Source organism: Aquarana catesbeiana, unplaced genomic scaffold, assembly GCF_042186555.1.
Source record: "Aquarana catesbeiana isolate 2022-GZ unplaced genomic scaffold, ASM4218655v1 unanchor236, whole genome shotgun sequence".
Lineage (NCBI taxonomy): Eukaryota > Metazoa > Chordata > Amphibia > Anura > Ranidae > Aquarana > Aquarana catesbeiana.
Window position 1 is genome coordinate 1602049 of NW_027362664.1, and position 20452 is coordinate 1622500.

Genomic DNA, 20452 nt, shown 5'->3' on the forward strand with positions numbered 1-20452 from the left:
GCCGTATTCCTGTCCTGAGTGTGGGAAATGTTTTTCAGAGAAGTCCAGTCTTTACACACATCAGAGATCTCACACTGGGGAGAAGCCCTATTGCTGTCCTGAGTGTGGGAAATGTTTTACAGAGAAGACCGGTTTTTACAGACATCAGAGATCTCACACGGGGGAGAAGCCGTATTCCTGTCCTGAGTGCGGGAAATGTTTTTCAGTGAAGTATCGTCTTTACAGACATCAGAGATCTCACACAGGGGAGAAGCCGTATTCCTGTCCTGAGTGCGGGAAATGTTTTTCAGTGAAGTATCATCTTTCCACACATCAGAGATCTCACACAAGGAAAAGCCGTATTCCTGTCCTGAGTGAGGGAATTGTTCCTCACTGAAGTCCTGTCTTCCTGTACATCAGGGATCCCACACAACCCTCGAGGTGTATTAGTGCCTTGAGTGTGGGAAATGTCATCTATATGAATGTTGCATCACAGCTCTCATGTGGGGAAGAAGCACACCCTGATATACACCTCAGATATACTCCATGGCTGATCTTCATCATGCAAGAAACAATTCCAAGGGTTTAGAAATTTTCAAAAAAAAAATACTTGTCCGAGGGACTAAATCCGGGTCCCAACCTCTTAGTCCCTTATGGCAACTTGTAAAAATATTACTTTATAGCTGTGAAAGGCTCTTCTGCCTTTCAAATGATGATTGTGAGACAAATTTCTTAATTTGTATGTGAGTCAGCTTAAATCAAACCGTGTAATTTTGTTTCCACACAAAAGGTAAAAAATACTTACAAAAGGTTGTACATTCACATTCAAAATTAGTGTTGATTCAGATGAGATAAAAGATATGAGAGAGTTGTTTGTTTCAAAATATAATTTGTGAAATGTATTCCAAAGATGGCTGCTGCATCCTTTGTTCTGAGAGCTGCTGTAATAAAGCTCTGTATGTTGTCTTCTGTAGAAGTTTGCTGTGTGTTGGAAGAATTGCAAGAAGAGACCTTCTTCATGATGTCCTCCACTTATATAAATTTGCTCTCTTTGTTAGATTTTGCGCTGAAAACCAAACCCTTCCATATTACTCCCTTCCCTCTCCCTTCTCCTCCATTCCAAGGGTGGGGGTTAAGAGTAGTAATATGAACAACATCTTTAATTAACTCCAGACACAGGGTGTGGGGGTTGTCTGCCACAGACTGACTATACCATAGGTTTTTAAAACAAGATATCAGTAACATAGAAATTCCTTTATGAAAATATAATCAGTTATATCAATCAAAAATGATTGTCACCATCTGTAGGTTATTAACTCAAAAAACTTCACATACACACTATTTTACAGGGGATATCATAACTTCAGTTATATATTTTTTAAACCAAATTAAAATTTAGATATAAAGAATATAACACAACCTTTTTTTCCCTTATGACAATCTACTTGTGCTGATGAAATAAAAAATATTCTAAGCAAACCCGTATATAAATCTGAGGTGCTTTTAGGAATGTCGGGGCTTTTATAACTTGTGTGCTCAGAAAAAGCGCATGCTGAGCAGACAAATCGCGTTGCGGTGTACGCTCTGTTAAAGGAAAAGTTCATTTTTTTATAAAAAGTAATAAATGCACATTTTCTGCAGGTAAAAAAAGTTAATTGGTAAATATAATTTAACAAGTGGTGGTGCCAAACAACAAAAATTATAATAAATATATATCACTAATACCAAGTGCAATCAAGAAAAAGCTGCTCCTTTTTCAAATGAACAAATCACACATAATCAATTAAAGCAAAATATAAAAAGGACGGCGCTAATTCATCAATATAAATGTAAACATTAATTACATCACAAATAAATTAGGTACATAAAATGACAATGAAGTTCCTAAAAGAAAAGTCCACACACCAAAAGAAAAAATGTGTAGTAGTAGGTGATCCTCATTGTCCGTGCTCCACCAAAACTCATGTGGGAGAAAAACAAACTCACCAGATGGTTAAAAAACACTTATGTGGAAATTAAATACTTAAAGGAGGGGTGATCCTTTATCTTATTAACATCAGTTATTAAGCAGCAGGAATACACGCCATTCGTTCCTGAGACTCTCAGCGTGCGTTCCAACACACCAGAGACTGGAACCAGGTGTACCGGAAGTGACGTCAGTATGGGCGTGTATCCCTGCTGTTTAGCTGATGTTTGGCTGTGCATGCTAGTGCTAGCTCATAGCACCAACGAATGTAAGTGCACAATTTAGCTGCTTATTTTCAAGTTTGCCCAGGCTATATTGTGCTATGTGATGAATTCTGTTTCTCTTTGCGTTTCTGCTTCCTTACGAATCCAAAGAATACCAGCTGATGTTATTAAGATAAAGGATCACCCCTCCTCGATGTTGCTTATCCTTCTGAGTACTTAATTTGCACATAAGTGTTTTTTTAGCCATCTGGTGAGTTTGTTTTTCTCCCACACGAGTTTTGGTGGAGCACAGACAATTAAAGAGGTTTTAACCCTCGTGCATCCTATGCATTAAGGTGAAAAAACACCTGGCAGTGACCAGCCCCCCCCCCGTTTTACTTACCTGGGCCCCTTCATCTCTTCGGCGGGGACGTGCTGTCTCTCTCTCCACGGGGGTCCCGGCTCTTGATTGGATAGATTGATAGCAGCGCAGCCATTGACTCCCGCTGCTGTCAATCAAATCCAATGACGTGGGCACCGGGGCGGGGCCGAGCCCAGAATTCATGTCTATGGATGCGAATGCTGGACTCGGGAGCGTGCCTGCAAGGTAACCCCCTCGGGAGAGCGCTTCTCCTAGGGGGTTATCTGATACGGGGAGGAGCTGCGAGAGCCACCGGGGGACCCCAGAAGAGGATGTTCGGGGCCACTCTGAGCATAACGAGCTGCACAGTGGAGGTAAGTATGACATGTTTGTTATTTAAAAAAAAACAATCCTTTACAATCACTTTAAGATCACCTACTACTACACATTTTTTCTTTTGGTGTGTGGACTTTTTTTTTAGGAACTTCATTGTCATTTTATACACCTAATTTATTTGTGATGTAATTAATGTAAACATTTATATTGATGAATTAGCGCCGTCCTTTTATATTTTGCTTTAATTAAAACAAGTTAATTTCCTATTTTTTTAGGAGCCTGGAAAGTATTGCAGCCATGATGTTCTGATAGCTGGTGCTATGCCGGACTCCTGCAGACTGTCTGTGTAATCTGTCTGTCTGTACATTATATAGGAAGGCAGTTACAGTCTACCAGAGAGCTCAGCAGCGGTGTGGGAGTTCATTGAAAACTACAAGCCGACATCGGCAAAGGACAGAACTCTGTGAATGAATGGAGCGGCTGCGCTCTTTTCATAAAGTGACAGCCGGTACGGGGAACTTCTCCCCACACTGCTGTCACACAGAGGACTCGGATCGCTGAGCCACTGCAGGAACAGAAACATGTAACATCTTCCCGAAAGTGAACACTTCCTTTAACCCGTTTACTGCCAGAGACATTTTTGTGTTTTTTTGCCCACATGTTTAAAAAATAATTTTAAAATGATTATTAAATCATATTATTATATTATTATTATTTATAACATTTTGGGGGATTTTATAAATCCCCCAAAACATGATATATTTTCTGAAAGCAGACACCCTAGAAAATAAAATTGTGGTAGTTTCAATTTTTTAATGTCACACAATATTACCACAAAAGTCTAGGAAATGCAAAATATCAGTAAAAAAAACACACTTATGTTAATTTTAGGGGGCACAAATTCGCAATAAATTACCCAATTTTTTGTTAAAATATATAAAAGCTGAGGTTCAATCCAGTAAATAGATACCCAACATACCCAGCCTTAAATTTGTGTGCGCCTGTGTGGAATGGTAACAGACTTCAGTACCCTATATTTTCTGTAGGCAAGGCTTTAAAAGCCCCCTATAGGTCATCAGTTTAGTGTTACGGAGGAGATCTGGTGATAGAATTATTGCTCTCATTACGGTGTGTGCGGTGATATGTAACATGTGTATCGCAATCAATGTTTTCAGGCATTGGTGCCCCAACATATGAGCTTATGTGTGTAAGTGTATATAAAAGTGAGTGGGGCCAAAAAAAAAATTGGGGGGGATTTTATGTGCTTGGGTGTAACTTTAATTTTGCACAAATAAAAATAAATGTTTTTTTTCTTAACTTTTATTCATGCACATGTCTATTATCCCGCTAATCTTTATAACTCATGACCAGCTGGCTGTGCAAGCTACTTTGACCCCGCCATTTATCACCGTCTCCTTGCTATGTCCCCCAAGTGTTGTGTAAGTGGCACAGATGATGATTTAAGATGTTACAAACTTATGAGATTGCTATGTATTCATATTCTGTATGTTTTTTTAGTAAGGCTGATTTTCTTTGCTGCCAAGGCATAAAAGGTCCTGAAGAAGCTTATTGATGTGAAACGCGTCAATCTCTTGGACAATTCAGCAAAGTTAAATGAGTCATTATGAATCTATATGGCCTAATGATTGATGGATTTATTCCCATGTGGTTTTAACACATCATTTTAATATTTGTAAGAAAGATTTATATTTTATGTCATTTTTATGTTTGGCCTTTTTTTTGCGACAATAAAGTCTGACATACAAGGTTCTTTTTGACATTTAATTTATGTATATATATATATATATATATATATAAAAATATGGATGTGGAACATTTATGGTAGCCAAATCTTCCTCTTTTTTAAATATAAAAAAAAATGTTGAACGAATGTGCCCAGCATTCACCCAGCTGTGATGAATATTGGATGCATTTTATTTCATACACTGATTTCCTTGGCTCCATCTAGTGGCCATAATGCGATATTGTGATATTTTTACTAATGGAGGTATGTCAGGAAAAATACCCCATTATGGCCACTAGATGGAGCTGATAATCATAGGAAATCACTTTGCTACATTATGGCCAGAATATGTAATGACTGGATGAGTGATAGTCACATTCAACCAATGAATTTTCTATAAGTAGACCTCTTAGTCTCCTTCATCAGACATGTCTTTATACTAATACCTGAGATCATACTCATACATTGGTGAGTACAGTACACACTGAAGGATATAAGTTAATCAAAGCAACAATATTAAACCAACTATTGATTAAACCTAAAAATTTGCATTTGGCCATTAGATGGCGCTAAGAATCATAGATGTTATCTCCATCTAATGAACAAATGTAACATTTTTAATTTTCATTTGATGGAAAACTTTCAACCAACTCAGCAGATCTCTTAATTCCTTCAATCCCCCCATTCACACAGAAGGAATGTACATGCATTGTCACCGGGCAGATTGCTATGTAAATTATTTATGAATAGACCCCTAAATGTCAGGAGACGTTTATATAAAGATGGGAAGTATGTAGCGGATAAATGAATAGACCTCTTAGCAATGTTATTACCAGGCTGCAGCTAGGGGGAGCTCTAATGTTTAGAGTGTGACCACAGCAGAGTGATCCCATCTAGCTCACATTAACCCTTTCACTGCCAGAGCTGGTTTTCCATTATTTTTGCACACATGGTAATATGGAGATTTTGGGCCTGAAGATTAGATAAAACCCCCAAACATATATTTTCTGGAAGCAAAGGCCCTGGGGAATAAAATGGTGGTAATTGTTAAGGTGTTCCTCATACACAAATGTCACCCTCATATCCGGGTTTATTTTCTACTCTCCCCCATTTTCTATGGTGTGATCTTTTCTACAATACTTTCTTATACATAAAATAGTGGAAAAATGAGTGTAATAACCACAACAACACCTCTCCATTCACATTGGTTCCATGATGAAAATATACAAACCGTAAAAAAAGTGAAAAGATGTGCAAACATCACATTCCAAACATTCCACAAACAAAGTGTATTAATAAGAGTGAAGAAATCGCTCCACTCCCTTATATATACACCAATTAGTGCTCATGTCATCCCTCCCCCCTCTGGGCACCACTTACCTGAAATAAATGGTCCCCACTTTCATGGGTGGGAACACACACACATTATACACAATTTTAAGATAAAATATGAGGTTGTGAGAGTAAATAGATACCAAACATGTCAAGTAATAACATTGTGTGTGCCTGTGACATGGCAAAATACTACAGTACCTAAAAATCTCCATAGGAGGCGCTTTCCTGCTCATCAGTTTAGAGATAAGTGTGATCTCTGGTGGTAGAATTATTCCTCTCACTCTGACATTCGTGGAGATCCCTCACATGTGCGGTGCAATCACACTTTACATACACATATACACAGTATGGGTGCGTTTACAGGTATGTGCAGAGCAATGAGGGTTACTTTTCATGTTTTAATATAAATTTATCATTTTTATTTTATTTTTCCTTATTTAGCTGTATTGATATCACAAGTGGATAATAAACCCCCATGTGATATCATTGGGCAGGTGACAGGTCCTCTTTTTGGGGCATGGGGGGTGTATTAGAACTCCAATGTCTCCTCTACCCTCCAATGCACAGATGGCGCTCGGTTAGATGTTTCCTTGGCGGTATCATCCGGGGAATGACGGCTCAGAAGCGGGAAACACTCAGAGCTTAGGACTGTTGGCTTCATTCAGTGCAGAGGAGATCGGGGGATGGACGGTCACCTGCCTCCTTCCTCTTGGCCTCCTGAAGCTGTTGGATGTGGTCTCGGGGTACCAGGACAAGTGGGAGAGCCAAGGAACCACACTGAGGGGGGGTCATGGTCGGGGGATCGGCCGTCTGCAGTGTAAATGGGATTAGGCAGCTATACAGTCCCCCAGGTCACTCTTACTGTGCAGCTGGGAGCCGGCTGAAGAAAACAAGCACTGCTACTGCCACCATCAGCTTGTGATTAACACTTCACCCTCTGGGTGTACTATGTACCTACAAAGAGCTTAACTGGTTAAATACCCTGTCTGGGGGTTCTAATTCTGGGGGGTCCTAATAGGAGGTTCTTATCCTGGGGGTTCTAATCCTGCCTGTGAAGGGACATCTCTGTGATGTACAGGAAGTGCTGCAGCTGTGCTGACATTTACTAAAATAGCACTGTTGTGCTTTTTAAGGACAGGTTTCCCGCACAGTAATTATTATTGAGTAATTTTTAACGAGGATATTTTTAAGATACAAAATCAATCTATATGACACAGTCTATGCATATGAAACTTATTCACGACATGTGATCATACGAAATAGTTACATTTATTGGTTGACAAAAAACAAATACCTACATGAAATTAAAATACCGATTGCATTACATGAACGTCTTGAAAATCAATAAAAACACTTGCAAAATGGGCGTACCATCCCTTTGACATAATACCACCATGATAACTTCTCGGTAGAATCAATAACCTTGTGCACTTGACAATTAAACAGAATGTCTGTATTTTACACATACAACCATTACTATACTGCAGGTAAGTAAGTGATTAACAATGAGAAACAAATTAGACGTTTGTTTTGTCAATAAAAGTGGCAACTATGCAAAAAGAAAAATATAATGAAAAATTTGAATCTTTAGAGAAAAATCTACAAGGCAGTTATTGATTCGGGAGAACGATTATCAATTGTATAACATTCAATAATTCAATATTTAAGAGAACATACAAGATAAAATCAACATGACATAATTACCCATTCCAAAATGGCTACTGTTCCTAGATGGCTGCCGTAGCTTTCAAAAGTGGATACTCTTAAAGAGGATTTACTTCTTGCGACCTCCGAGTTCCAAGTATCAGGTGTTGAGGAATCTTCATAAATGTAAAGATATGTATTGATGCATGGTGCATGTATATCTCAGTATCTGAGAGTGTCAGTCTGTCTGGGAGTGTGTGTATCTCCCAGTGTCCCCCCTCAGGGTGTGTCACTGAGTGTGTCCATCAGGGTGGGTCCCTGAGTGTGTCCCTCAGGGTGGGTCCCTGAGCTCCTCCTGAGCTCTCCCTGAGCTTTCTTCCCCTCATGGCATCTTACTTGCCTCTAAATACCATCTCAGACAATGAGACCATAAAACTTAGACTAAATTCTGCCCAAAAGGATGTGGCTTCTTTTCTATTGGTTAAGAAAAAACGTAATCATTTACCTTTCCCGAAAATTTAGTGAGTTCAAATAATATCACCTTCAACCACCAGGTGTCTCACATGTGTTTTGAGTTTATCTTTTTAAGTTAATACGTTCTATTTTCATAATGTGTATAATAGTGAGAAGAGTATATACCTTTAAATATTCTGGTAATCAGTCTAATGTAAAATACACTCAGTATAATCTTGATTAATCACTATTACATAAACTGGTTATATATATGTATATCTATAAATGTATCTCTATAAAAACTGGTCTATCTATGAAATACACACGTTGTTATATATATTAATCAATATTACATAACATGATTATCTATATGGATACCTGTATAATTCTGGTATATCTACCGAATATTTGTTTATCTAAACAGAGGCTACAGTCTTATATAGTTATAATCATAATTATATGTTTTTCATAATACTAATTAGTTTCTTAAAACACTTCTACTTATAAAATCACACTTTCATACATATTTCCTTTATACCAAGGTTGTTGGGTCCGCAGATACTAAAATTATAATATGTCTCTGTGACCTACAATATCATATATAGTTTGAAATGACTTATGATAACCATATAGGTACTTTTAAAATATTTTTGACTGGCACAAAATTCACCTCTTTCTAACATATGTTGAGATGGACGTTGAACATTCCCACTGGATGTTTAGAGATGACTTGTTTGTCTAAACAGTTCCTAAAAATTCACACAATAGGTTTTGTTGGCCCAGGTGTTAGCTATTTAAAAAGTTCCTCACTCGAACACAATAGGTTTAGGCCAGGTGAGGTAATTTCTATGTGATAACAGTCTGTATAACCTTGTTTCCTATGGCTGTATGGGTAGTTGTTGTTTATCCATTAAAACCATGTAAATACCTCCTTGTTTTGTGACGAGAGCTACCATTGTTCCATCGAGTTTCTGTCTCAAAGCAGGATTGTAAAACTTTAAGAGATGGTTGATACATTAAGCTTTGTAAAGTGTATGAGTTCATCTATTTTTCATTAAATGGTTCCAAGAGGGGAACAGTTCAATTATTGCAAAATCACAGCTCATCTACTTTTTGAGGCCTAAGCAACTCTCATTTTTCTGACAGTAAATATAAAATGTATTTCTTCATGAATTCACAACAGCACACAGACCCCCAAAGTTCTATGTATTTGGGGGACCTTTGGAGGATCTGTGCTGGTGTGCTGTTTAAAAAAAAAAAGAAGCCAACAATGAAATGTCCACAGACTGTGGAAACTTTACACTGAACCTCATGCAACGTGGATGCTGTGCCTCTCCACTCCTCTTCCAGACTCTGGGACCGCAATTTCCAAATGAAATGCAAAATATTCTACACGTGATGATTTGGGGAGCCATGTCATCTGCTGGTGTTGGTCCACTGTGTTTTATCAAGTCCAAAGTCAGTGCAGCCTTCTAGCAGAAAATTCTAGAGCACTTCATGCTTCCCTCTTTTTACAAGCTTTATGGAGATGCCGATTTCATTTTCCAGCAGGACTTGGCACCTGGCCACACTGCCAAAACTACCAATACCTGGTCACATGATCATGGTATCACTGTGCTTGAATGGCAGCAAACTCACCTGACTTAAACCCAATAGAGAATCTGTGGAGTATTGTCCAGAGAAAGATGAGAGACACCAGACCCAACAATGCAGGCGAGCTGAAGGCCGCTATCAAAGCAACCTGGGCTTCCATAACACCTCAGCAGTGCCACAGGCTAATCACCTCCATGCCACGCTGCATTCCAACCTTTCTCACCCAGGGTTCCTCCAAAGATTTCTAGGGGTTCCTTGAGAAATTAACAATTTCTGTGTCTCAGTAACAACTGGCATTAATGATCTGTAAGGGGGGGCAGTCTTACCACTGATGATGATGTAAGAATTTCCTTCTCCCACTGACCACAGAGATAAGGGGGTCCTTATCCCATTGATCACCAATGTAAGAAACCACTAAACTGACCAATGATATAAGGGGGCATTTCTCCCATTGGTCACCAATGTAAGGGACCAGTACACTGATCACTGATATGGGATCCTTCTTCAACTGGTCAACAATGAAAAAGGCCACTACACTGACCATTAGAAATGAGCTCCAGGTTTGGACTGACCCCAGATTCAGAATTTAGCTTGTTTGGGCCTTTGGTAAAACAACTGAACAAAATAGGTGTTTGACTCAGTGAACCTCTGACTGCAGTAATACCATTGCTCTGAAATAGACCAGCTTAGGCTGGTTGTACGGGGCTTAGAAACTTTCAGTTTCCCAACTGATGACGTGTCCCCGTCCAGTCCATTCAGCTGGGGATTAGTGGGTTGGTGCAAATAACTTTGTCCCTGTACTGTACTGCCTGGAGCACATTAGAGGATCCTCTAGGTCTGACAGTAAAGCTGTGAGTGAGGCCAGAAATCTGCTACATGATTGGACACGATATGGATCCTTCCTCATCTCATTCCTGGTTATGGAAATCTATAATATTACCAGTCTGATATCAGAGTATCGGCAAACACAAAGATTAGATATTTTACAGGCACCGCCAATGGTGGAAATTGCCAAATTACGATGTTCAGGGAAACATTACAAAACCTACCTACAATGGTGGAATCATTTGTCACAGAGACCCGCAGTACCCTTCTGGAACATTCTGGTGAAGACTAAATGCACTCTCAGATATCCTCACAGGGCAAGCTTTCCAAACTGACGCTGGATAGTTTCCACATATGCCCACTATGTTTGTTAGGCTCCACTATCCCACGTATGGTCCTAGCATGGCGTGTACCACTGGGTAGAAGAGAGAGAGAGACCAGAGAACATCAGCTTGCTGATCCCCGTAGCTAGAATGAACCCGGAAGTGATATGTATTAGGTGACTTTCGAGTTCATTGCTATTATTCCTGACCACTGTGGCCGGAGAAGCTGTGAATTATTATTTTAATTTACAGGATTTATATAGCGCCAACAGTTTGCGCAGCACTTTTAAGTCCTGGAGGTGAGTATGGGAGGAGGTAACAAGGGAGCTAGAGAGTAGGAGGCATTGGGAAGAGCGGAGAGGATTATTTGGGAGATATCTGCAGATGAGGTTGGTGATGTAGCTGGGGGTGATACTGTGGATGGCTTTGTATGTTGTGGTTAGTGTAACGGAATCTCTTCCCACTCTGCTTGAGTGCTTCCATCATATACTGCTTCCTCCAGTCTAAATATAGATATCAGATATTATAGCTGCATATTACAGCCAAGAACTAGGCAGGACTCATTTGGCTGCAAAGCTGGAACACATTTATTTGAACAAACTAACACAGAATATATAGACCATAGGAGGACACCCCCTCCTGATCATATTACCCTAACAATACAAACTACACACAGGAATATAATTAGAACAGACATATACTATAAACTCTGTGTTAATTAGCTACCGGAATGACTGAGAGGTTTCATTCCAGGTCAGACTTGCCGACTTGTACAATACTGAATACAGTGTACTGGACAATTACCCATTATTACAAGTATAAACACAACCCACAGTGGTTTGCTTAGCAGACAGACAAAAGGTGAGTTAATTAGTACAAATAACAATGGTTGAAAGACCCCTAGGAGGCACACTAGACCTACTTGCAATAAACACATTATAGGAGGCAACCCCAGACAGGTGGCTTGCTGATGACATCAACATCTGCTATGAGTCCCATAGTGTGGAACAGTTCTTGCTGGAAATGTGGCATCTAGGCCCTTAACATGGACCCCGGGCTTAGAGTCCCAGAGTCTGTGTGTCTTGGGGAGACATGGACTTGAATCCAAAGTAACAAGACCACTCCACAGATACCTCATACACTTTCCAAAAAGTAGTGTTCCCTTAAATGCCATGGCCCATAGTCAGTGGGTAAGATAATTGCCCCCAGTCCTCTCCAAAAGCCCCTGTCCCTGGTTATGTCAGTCACAGTTAGTATTTTGAATTTTATACGATGGGATAGGGGAAGCCAGTGAAGGGATTGGCAGAGAGGAGCAGCAGTCATGGATCGGTTAGTAAGGTGTATTAGTCTATCAGCAGCATTCATAATAGACTGAAGGGGGGATAGCCTGTGTAAAGGTCAGTCAGTGAGGAGAGAGTTGCAGTAGTCGAGGTGGGAAATAACCAAGGAGTGAATAAGTTGTTTTCTGGTGTCATTAGTCAGGAGGGGGCAAATTATAGAAACATTGCAGAGGTTAAGGCAGCAAGATGTAGCCGGTGATTGGATGTGGGGACTGTAGGAGAGGTCAGAGTCTAAGATTCCACCCAGCACCCTGGCGTGTGTGAAGGGACCAATAGTTGTGCCATTGATCTTGAAGTCCTAGGGAGGGGATTGGGGAGGAGGAAATATTACAAGCTCAATTTTAGAAAGAATAAGTTTAAGGAAATGATGTGACATCCATACTGATATGTCACACAGTACGTTGGTGATATGTGAGGAAATTGAGGGGGTAAGAGTGGAGCATGATCTGCTCTCCATTATCTTCAGTGGAGGGCAGGAGAGACATGAAGGGTCTGATAGACTCCTGATGTCTCATTAAAGAGAACCTGTCACCACAAAATGCTATCATATTTTGGATTATCGTTTCCTTAAGTGATAGTGGTAAAGTTATGTGACAAAATGAAAGTTACACCCAAGCACTTAAAATCCCATCCAAAACTTTCAGTTCCTTCTTACTTACAAACATAAATAACATTTTGCCGGTGTCTATATAATAAAAAAACAATGATTGCATTACATTTACTACACAACACCATACATGCCAGAGTGAGAGAAATCATTCTACATCCATTATTCTGGCTTACCTCTACACACAGGACCTGGAAAGGCTTTTAAAGTGTCACCTATGGGCCAATATTGAGTACCAAAGTTTGTCATCATTTCATCAGCACACACAATTTTAGGGCTAGACATGTTGGGTATCTATTTACTCGGCACAATGTCATCTTTTATATTTTACCAAAAAGTGGGTAAAATATTGCAATTGTGCTCTAAAATTACACTTAATGTATTTCTTACTGATATGTACACTTGATAAACCACTGAGCTAATATCATGCCGCATGATCTATCACCCTTTTATTCTCCAGGGACTCTGCTTTCAGAAAATATATGTTTGGGGGTTCTACACAAATCTTCAGGACAAAAATGTACATTTTAACATGTGTGCAAAAAAATACAAAAACAGCTCTGACAGTAAAAGGGTTAATGTGAGCTAGATGGGATCAGTCTGCTGAGTTCAGTGTAATGTAACATCTCCATCAGTAAATTTAGTGCAAAACACCATTATGGCCACTAGATGGAGCTAATGATCATATGAAAAATATGTGACCAAAACTTGTCACATTCGTTCAACTAATTTATTTTAAAATAGACCTCTAAGTGTTTGTGAGAGCTTACACCACAAAACGTTCTCAGCCAATGAGAGGTAATGACTCCATTTTTATTTTTCTCCTGCTATCTATGGCCAACACGGTACAACACTTCATCCATGTCTTTGGTGATCTCTGATCTCCTTATGAACTGTTTCTTACATGATGAAGATCAGCCATGGAGTATATCTGAGGTGTATATCAGGGTGTGCTTCTTCCCCACATGAGAGCTGTCATGTCCAGCAACATTCATATAGAAGACATTTCACACACTCAAGGCACTAATACACCTCAAGGGTTGTGTGGGATCCCTGATGTACCGGCAGACAGGACTTTAATGAGGAACAATTCCCTCACTCAGGACAGGAAAGTGGCTTCTCCCGCATGTGCAATCTCTGATGTTTTGTAAAGACTGGACTTCTGTGTAAAACATTTTCCACACTCAGGACAGGAATATGGCTTCTCCTCCGTGTGAGATCTCTGATGTCTGGAAAGATTGGGCTTCATTGAAAAACATTTCCTGCAAACAGGACAGGAATATGGCCTCTCCCCCGTGTGAGACCTCTTATGTCTGTAAAGATTGGACTGCACTGACAAACATTTCCCACACTCAGGACAGGAATATGGCTTCTCCCCTGTGTGAGAATTCTGATGCATAGAAAGAGCGGATTTAATGGAAAAACATTTCCCACAATCAGGACAGGAATATGGCTTCTCCCCTGTGTGAGATCTTAGATGTTTGTAAAGATTGAACTTCAGTATATAACATTTCCCACACTCAGAGCAGAAATATGGCTTCTCCTCGGTGTGCAACTTCTTATGTTTTTGAAGATTGGACTGAATTGAAAAACATTTCCTGCACTCAGAACAGAAATACGGCTTTTCCCCCGTGTGAGACCTCTGATGTATTAAAAGTTCTGATTTTAGTACAAAACATTTTCCGCACTCAGGACAGGAATACGGCTTCTCACCCGTGTGCACTTTTTGATGTGTGTAAAGATGCGAGGTCTGTGAATAAGATTTTCCACACTCAGAACAGGAATACGTTTTTTCTCCCGTATGAGATATTTTATGGTCGTTAAGATTTGATTTAAAAAGAAAACACTTCCCGCACTCAGGACAGGAATATGGCTTCTCCCCCTTGTGAGACCTTTTATGCACATTAAGTTGGGATTTAAAACGGAAACACTTCCCGCACTTAGGACAGGAATGTGGCTTCTCTGATGTGTGAGATCTGTTATGCCTATTAAGTTTGTATTTAGAATGGAAACACTTCCCGCACTCAGTACAGGAAAAGCTCTTATCTGTTGGAAGGACGGCACCTTCCCTCACAGTCTGAGGTTCCTCAGGATAAGAGGAATACGATGGTCCATCTACACTGTGTGGTGCCGGATGGACATTTGAGGTAGTCGGGTTTTCTCCTGGACTATACTGTGTGAGGTCCTCATCTTCTACTTTACAGTCTGGAGACAAAGTGAGACAATCCTCTGAGGTTTTCCTCATCTCCCGTCCATCTACTAAAATAGCAATAAAAAGATTAATACTAGACATGAGCAGATTGGTTCCCCTAAACCAGGACTCCGCCCACATCAGGCAGCTTTGTCTCTGAGGATCTTACAATTCCCCCTCAAGGTAACTAGTAAATGGGTCCTCTGATCTCCTACCAGTTAATTTCTTTATTCATGGACCTTAGTCAGAGAGTGAGGAAACAATGAGAACTGTCTTTTATAGGATGAGTGTCCCCACCCCCTCTATACTCATTGTCATCTTCCCAACACAAGAAGTCCTGCACTTCCTTATTTAGTCCATGATTTAGTCATGAATAACAGCGGGGCTGAGCCCCACCAGAGGTCAGAGAGTGAAGATGAGGGGAGAACAAACAAGATGAAGACTGGACTGATCCTGAAGAACACCATCATTGGGTTATTGACTCCTCCCTCATTATCACTTTCTGTTTAAGGTTCCAAAGTTTGAGGATGTTATAACATTATTATCAACATGTAAAAGTCTGTGCTCCAATCAAATTATCAGATATAAAATGTCCAGCTGGTAGGAAATGGGTGTAACAAAAGAGAATACATATTATGTGTATATATAGCAGTGGGTAGAGGGGAGAGAGCAGAAGTCAGGACTATGTAATGTACAACATATTGTATAAGATACAACAGATAGGACTATATAGTATCAGAATGATGTAATGTACAACATAGAGTATATAGTGCAGGGGTCAGGAGTATGCAATGTACAATTAAGGAAAATTGTTATCCATACTTACCGTAATTTTCCTTTCCTGGATCCTCCCCATGTCAGCCTACTATGGGTCAGCTCCGCCCCCTCTGACCCCTCCAGGACCACCTCTTTCTTAGCCCATAAATGGCGGCTGTGTGCCCACACCAGTGTTCAAAATTACCCACCTCACGACAGATAAACCGGGTGGGAATCCCCGGCTGACATGGGGAGGATCCAGGAAAGGAAAATTACAGTAAGTATGGATAATAATTTTCCTTATTCCTGGGCCTCCCCATGTCAGCCTACTATGGGATGTACCAAGCAATATTAAGAAGGGAGGGAAGACAAAAAATAAAAAATAAGCAAAACCCTCAATGCAATGCTACTCAAATTTTTAATGGGCAACAGCCGCCGTAATAACCGTAGAGCTAAATGTTTCCTCAGGCGGACAAGCCATATTAAGCCTGTAATGCCTAATAAAAGGTGTTGGGCGCGCTCCAGCTTGCTGCTCTGTAAACTACCTCAGGGGCGACCTTTGCGTATGCTGCCCAGGATGCTGCCATACCCCTCGTACCCTTCGTCGAATGTGCTTTGATCTCTGAAGAAGGAGGAAGGCCCAGGGATTTGTATAAAATATGTATGGTCTTGACTAGGGATGAGCCAAACACCCCCCGGTTCAGTTCGCACCAGAACCTGCGAACGGACCGAAAATTCGCACGAACGTTAGAACCCCATTGACGTCTATGGGACGTTCGAAATCAAAAGTGCTCATTTTAAAGGCTAATTTACATGGTAGTGTCCTAAAATGGGTTTGGGGACCCGAGTCCTGCCCCAGAGGACATGTATCAATGCAAAAAAAGTTTTAAAAACGGCTGTTTTTTTGGGAGCAGTGATTTTAATGATACTTAAAGTAAAAAAAAAAAGTGAAATATTCCTTTAAATATCCTACCTGGGGGTGTCTATAGTATGCCTGTAAAGTGGCGCGTGTTTCCCGTGCTTAGAACAGTCCCTGCACAAAACGTCATTTTTAAAGGAATAAAAGTCATTTAAAACTGCTTGCGGCTTTAATGTAATGTCGGGTCCTGGCAATATGGATGAAAATTAGTGAGACAAACAGCATGGGTACCCCCCAGTCCATTACCAGGCCCTTTGGGTCTTGTATGGATATTAAGGGGAACCCCGCACCCAAATTAAAAAAGGAAAGGTGTGGGGCCCCCAGGCCCTATATACTCTGAACAGCAGTATACAGGCGGTGCAAACAGGACAGGGACTGTAGGTTTGTTGTTAAGTAGAATATGTTTGTAATTTTGAACTGGTACATTTTTAACATGTTTAGCTCCAGCCAAAAAATCTATTTTAAGCTTTTTGGATAACAGGGAAGGGTTATCACCCCTGTGACATTTGTTTTGCTGTCTGTGCTCCCCTTGTCATTGGGACAAAAAGTGAGGTGAAATCTTCTGATTTCACCTCACTTTTTGTCCCAATGACAAATGTTTTTTGAAAATTTGGGGTTTTTTAGTGAAACAAGGATTGGTGATAAAGCATCAGTGTAAAGGAGAAAAGATTTTCTCATATTAACTCTTACAGGAGAGAATTTACCTTCCATGGAGTAGATTTCTTCTCACTTCCTGTTGTCTCCTTCCGTTTGCAAGTAGGAGTCGTTTGTAAGTTGGATGTTTGAAAGTAGGGGCCTGCCTTGTATACTCAGCGGAAATTTGGGCCTTAGGTTGTGGCCACAACACTGTAAGCCCTCACAGGGCCCTCACAGGACCCAGTAACCCAGAGGATTTTCGGTGGGAAAGGTGTCCAAGTCAGATCTTGCCCCTAGGTATTCCTGCACCATGTAAAACAGACGCTGGCGATGGTTGCTGGAACCGATCATACCTTGGGGCTCCGGACTAAAAAAATTGTCTGAGCGCATCGGTCAGATGGCCACCTTCTCCAACGCTCCTTCTTTGACTGACCGAAGCATCAGCAACACGTTGTCCAGAAACAGGAGTTTGTAACCTCCCAGTCTCTGGGAACGCATTGCACAGACCTTTCTGCAAGGCCTCCCAAAGATGTTTCATCCTCTGCTCCCTCTGCGACAGCAAGATAAGGTCCGCAACTTTACCCTTGTAATGTGGATCAAGGAGGGTTGCCAGCCAGTATTGTTCCTTCTCCTTGATACCACGAATACGAGGATCCTTCCGCAGGCTTTGCAGGATCAGGGAGGCCATGCAGCGTAGGTTTGCTGAGGCATTCGGTCCGGAGCCCTCTGGGTCACTAAGGACAACATGGTCCGCAGCCATCTCCTCCCAGCCACGTACAAGTCCATGTATTTCTTGGGACTGATCCCTTAAAGACTGCTGCTGATGCTGAGTGCCAGGCTCCACCTTCATACTGACACAATCCTCCTCCTCCTCTGATTGGCGGGCACGCAGAAACACTGTCTGGATAAAGGGGACCTTGAGAGCTAAGGAAGTCCTCCTCTTCCTGCCTCTGTTCTGCCTCAAGTGCCCTGTCCATTATTCCACGCAACGTTTGCTATAACAGGTGGACAAGGGGGACAGTGTCACTGATGCATGCAGTGTCACTGCTCACCATCCTCGTGGCCTCCTCAAATGGTGACAGGACAGTGCATGCATCCCTGATCATGGCCCACTGGCGTGGGGGAAAAAAACAAGCTCCCCTGACTGCCCTGGTGCCATAGTCGCACAGGTGCTCATTGATGGCCCTCTTCTGCGTGTGTAGCCGCTGCAGCATGGCTAATGTTGCGTTCCACCTGGTGGGCATGTCACAGATTAGGCGGTTCTTGGGCAGGTTAAATTCCTTTTGGAGGTCTGCCAGCCGAGCACTGGCATTATATGACCAGCAGAAATGCACACAGACTTTCCTGGCCTGCCTCAGGACATCCTGTAAGCCCGGGTAGCTGCCCAAGAACCGCTGCACCACCAAGTTAAGGACGTGAGCCAAACAGGGCACATGGGTCATTTGTCCCTGTCAGAGGGCAGAGAGGAGGTTGGTGCCATTGTCTCAAACCACCATTCCTGCCTTAAGTTGGAGTGGCGTCAACCACCTTTGAACCTGACCCTGCAGAGGTGACAGAACCTCTGCCCCAGTGTGGCTCCTGTCCCCCAAGCACACCAGCTCAAGCACGGCATGTTTTGGCCTGCGTACTTGCGTAGCCCCTTGAACGCCTACGCACCGCTGGGTCCGAGGACAAAGCACAGGAAGAGGCCATGGAGGAAGAAGAGTAGAAGAGTAGGAGGGGGTGGAGGGGAGAGGTGTGTCAGAATCACTAGTAGTGGCATTTTGGAGGCGTGGTGGCGGAACAACCTCCAACACTACTGCACCTTGTCCTGCATCCTTCCCAGCTGCCAGAAGAGTCACCCAATGCACTGTGAAACTTAGGTAACATCCCTGTCCATGCCTGCTGGACCATGAGTCAGCGGTAATATGCACCTTACCGCTGATCGCCCTGTCCAGCGAGGCCAAGACATTGCCTTCCACATGCCGATAGAGAGCCGGAATCGCCTTCCGTGAGAAAAAGTGGCGTTTGGGAACCTGCCACTGAGGAACCGCACATTCCACAAACTCACAGAAGGGGGCAGAGTCTACCAACTGAAAAGGTAGCAGTTGAAGTGCTAGCAATTTTGCCAAGCTTGCATTCAACTGCTGGGCATGTGGATGGCTGGGAGCGAACTTCCTTTTTGCGGTGCAGCAGCTGGGGCAGGGAAATTTGCCTGGTACAAACTGACGTCGGTGTACCGATAACAGATTGCCTGCAAGTACTTGGCTGTGACACACCTAATTCTACACCTTCATTCCTCTCAGTGCAGGTCTCAGAGAGGACTGAAGGTATAGTGGGGTTGGAGATCCCAGCTGATGAGGAGTAAGGAGAGGTCCTCTTTGTTTTTTGGTGTGGGTCTTTTAGGTACGCTTGCCAACGAACTGCATGGCAGGTCAACATATGTCTGGTCAAGCATGTGGTGCCCAAGCAGGAGATGTTTTGGCCACGCGAGATACACTTGAGACATATGTTGCAAATAGCAGCGGTGCCATCTGATGCACTCGTCTCAAAAAAGGCCCACACCAAAGAACTTTTGCAATAACGCGCAGAGATAGCAGCGCCCTGTACATGCAGAGCTCTGAGGTGTGATGCAGTCAGTGTGCTGCCCTTAGGCTGGCCCCTGGTGGGCATCCTGCCTCGTTGGTGATGTGCCTCCCCCCTCCTATCAGGCACCCACGTTGAGTTAGTGACCTCATCATCCCCTCCCTCCTCATCACTGGAGCAAACCTGGCAGTATGCTGCAGCAGGGGGAACATGACTGCCAGATTGCTGTCCTTCTTGGGCACCCCCTCTGTCCGTGCTCACGTTACTGCCTTCATCTAGCTCAGTATCATCATCAGAGCCTTCTTAACACTGGGCATCCTCCTGGAGCATGTACCCAACACTGTGGTCAAACAGTTTGAGGGACTCCTCAGGAGGACATGGTGGGGCTAGGGAAGGAGTCACTGATGCCATTGAGCCGAGGGAAGAGGCCGCGTTGGCAGCTGCTTTGCCAAAGTACCCTGAGCATGGGTGAGAGAGGATAAGGATGGCTTGGTCATCCACTCGACCAAGTCTTACGTATGTTGCGGCTCAACGCAGCCAGCTGCCGAAAAAAAGGACAAGCATGTCCCACGGCCACGTGCTGATGAGGATGCACCATGTCCACGACCAGCATTGTTGCCTCTAGAGCCTGCTTGCCCTCTTTTATTGGCTTGTGACTGTCTGCCTCTCCTTGTTG

At 42.3% G+C, this 20452-nt stretch overlaps 2 protein-coding genes across 2 annotated transcripts in view; one reads left to right on the plus strand and one right to left on the minus strand.

Moving 5' to 3' along the window:
• The window catches only part of LOC141121985 (uncharacterized), a 641331-nt gene that overhangs the window by 219790 nt on the left and 401089 nt on the right, over positions 1 to 20452 (plus strand).
• Positions 13809 to 20452, minus strand: part of LOC141121990 (uncharacterized) — a 99218-nt gene continuing 92574 nt past the window's right edge. The window contains exons 10-11 of the mRNA XM_073611774.1: positions 14266 to 14963; positions 13809 to 14181 (exon numbers count right to left, since the gene is read on the minus strand). Of these exons, the coding sequence (XP_073467875.1) occupies positions 13809 to 14181; positions 14266 to 14963 (1071 nt within the window). The remainder of the gene's footprint in view (positions 14182 to 14265; positions 14964 to 20452) is intronic.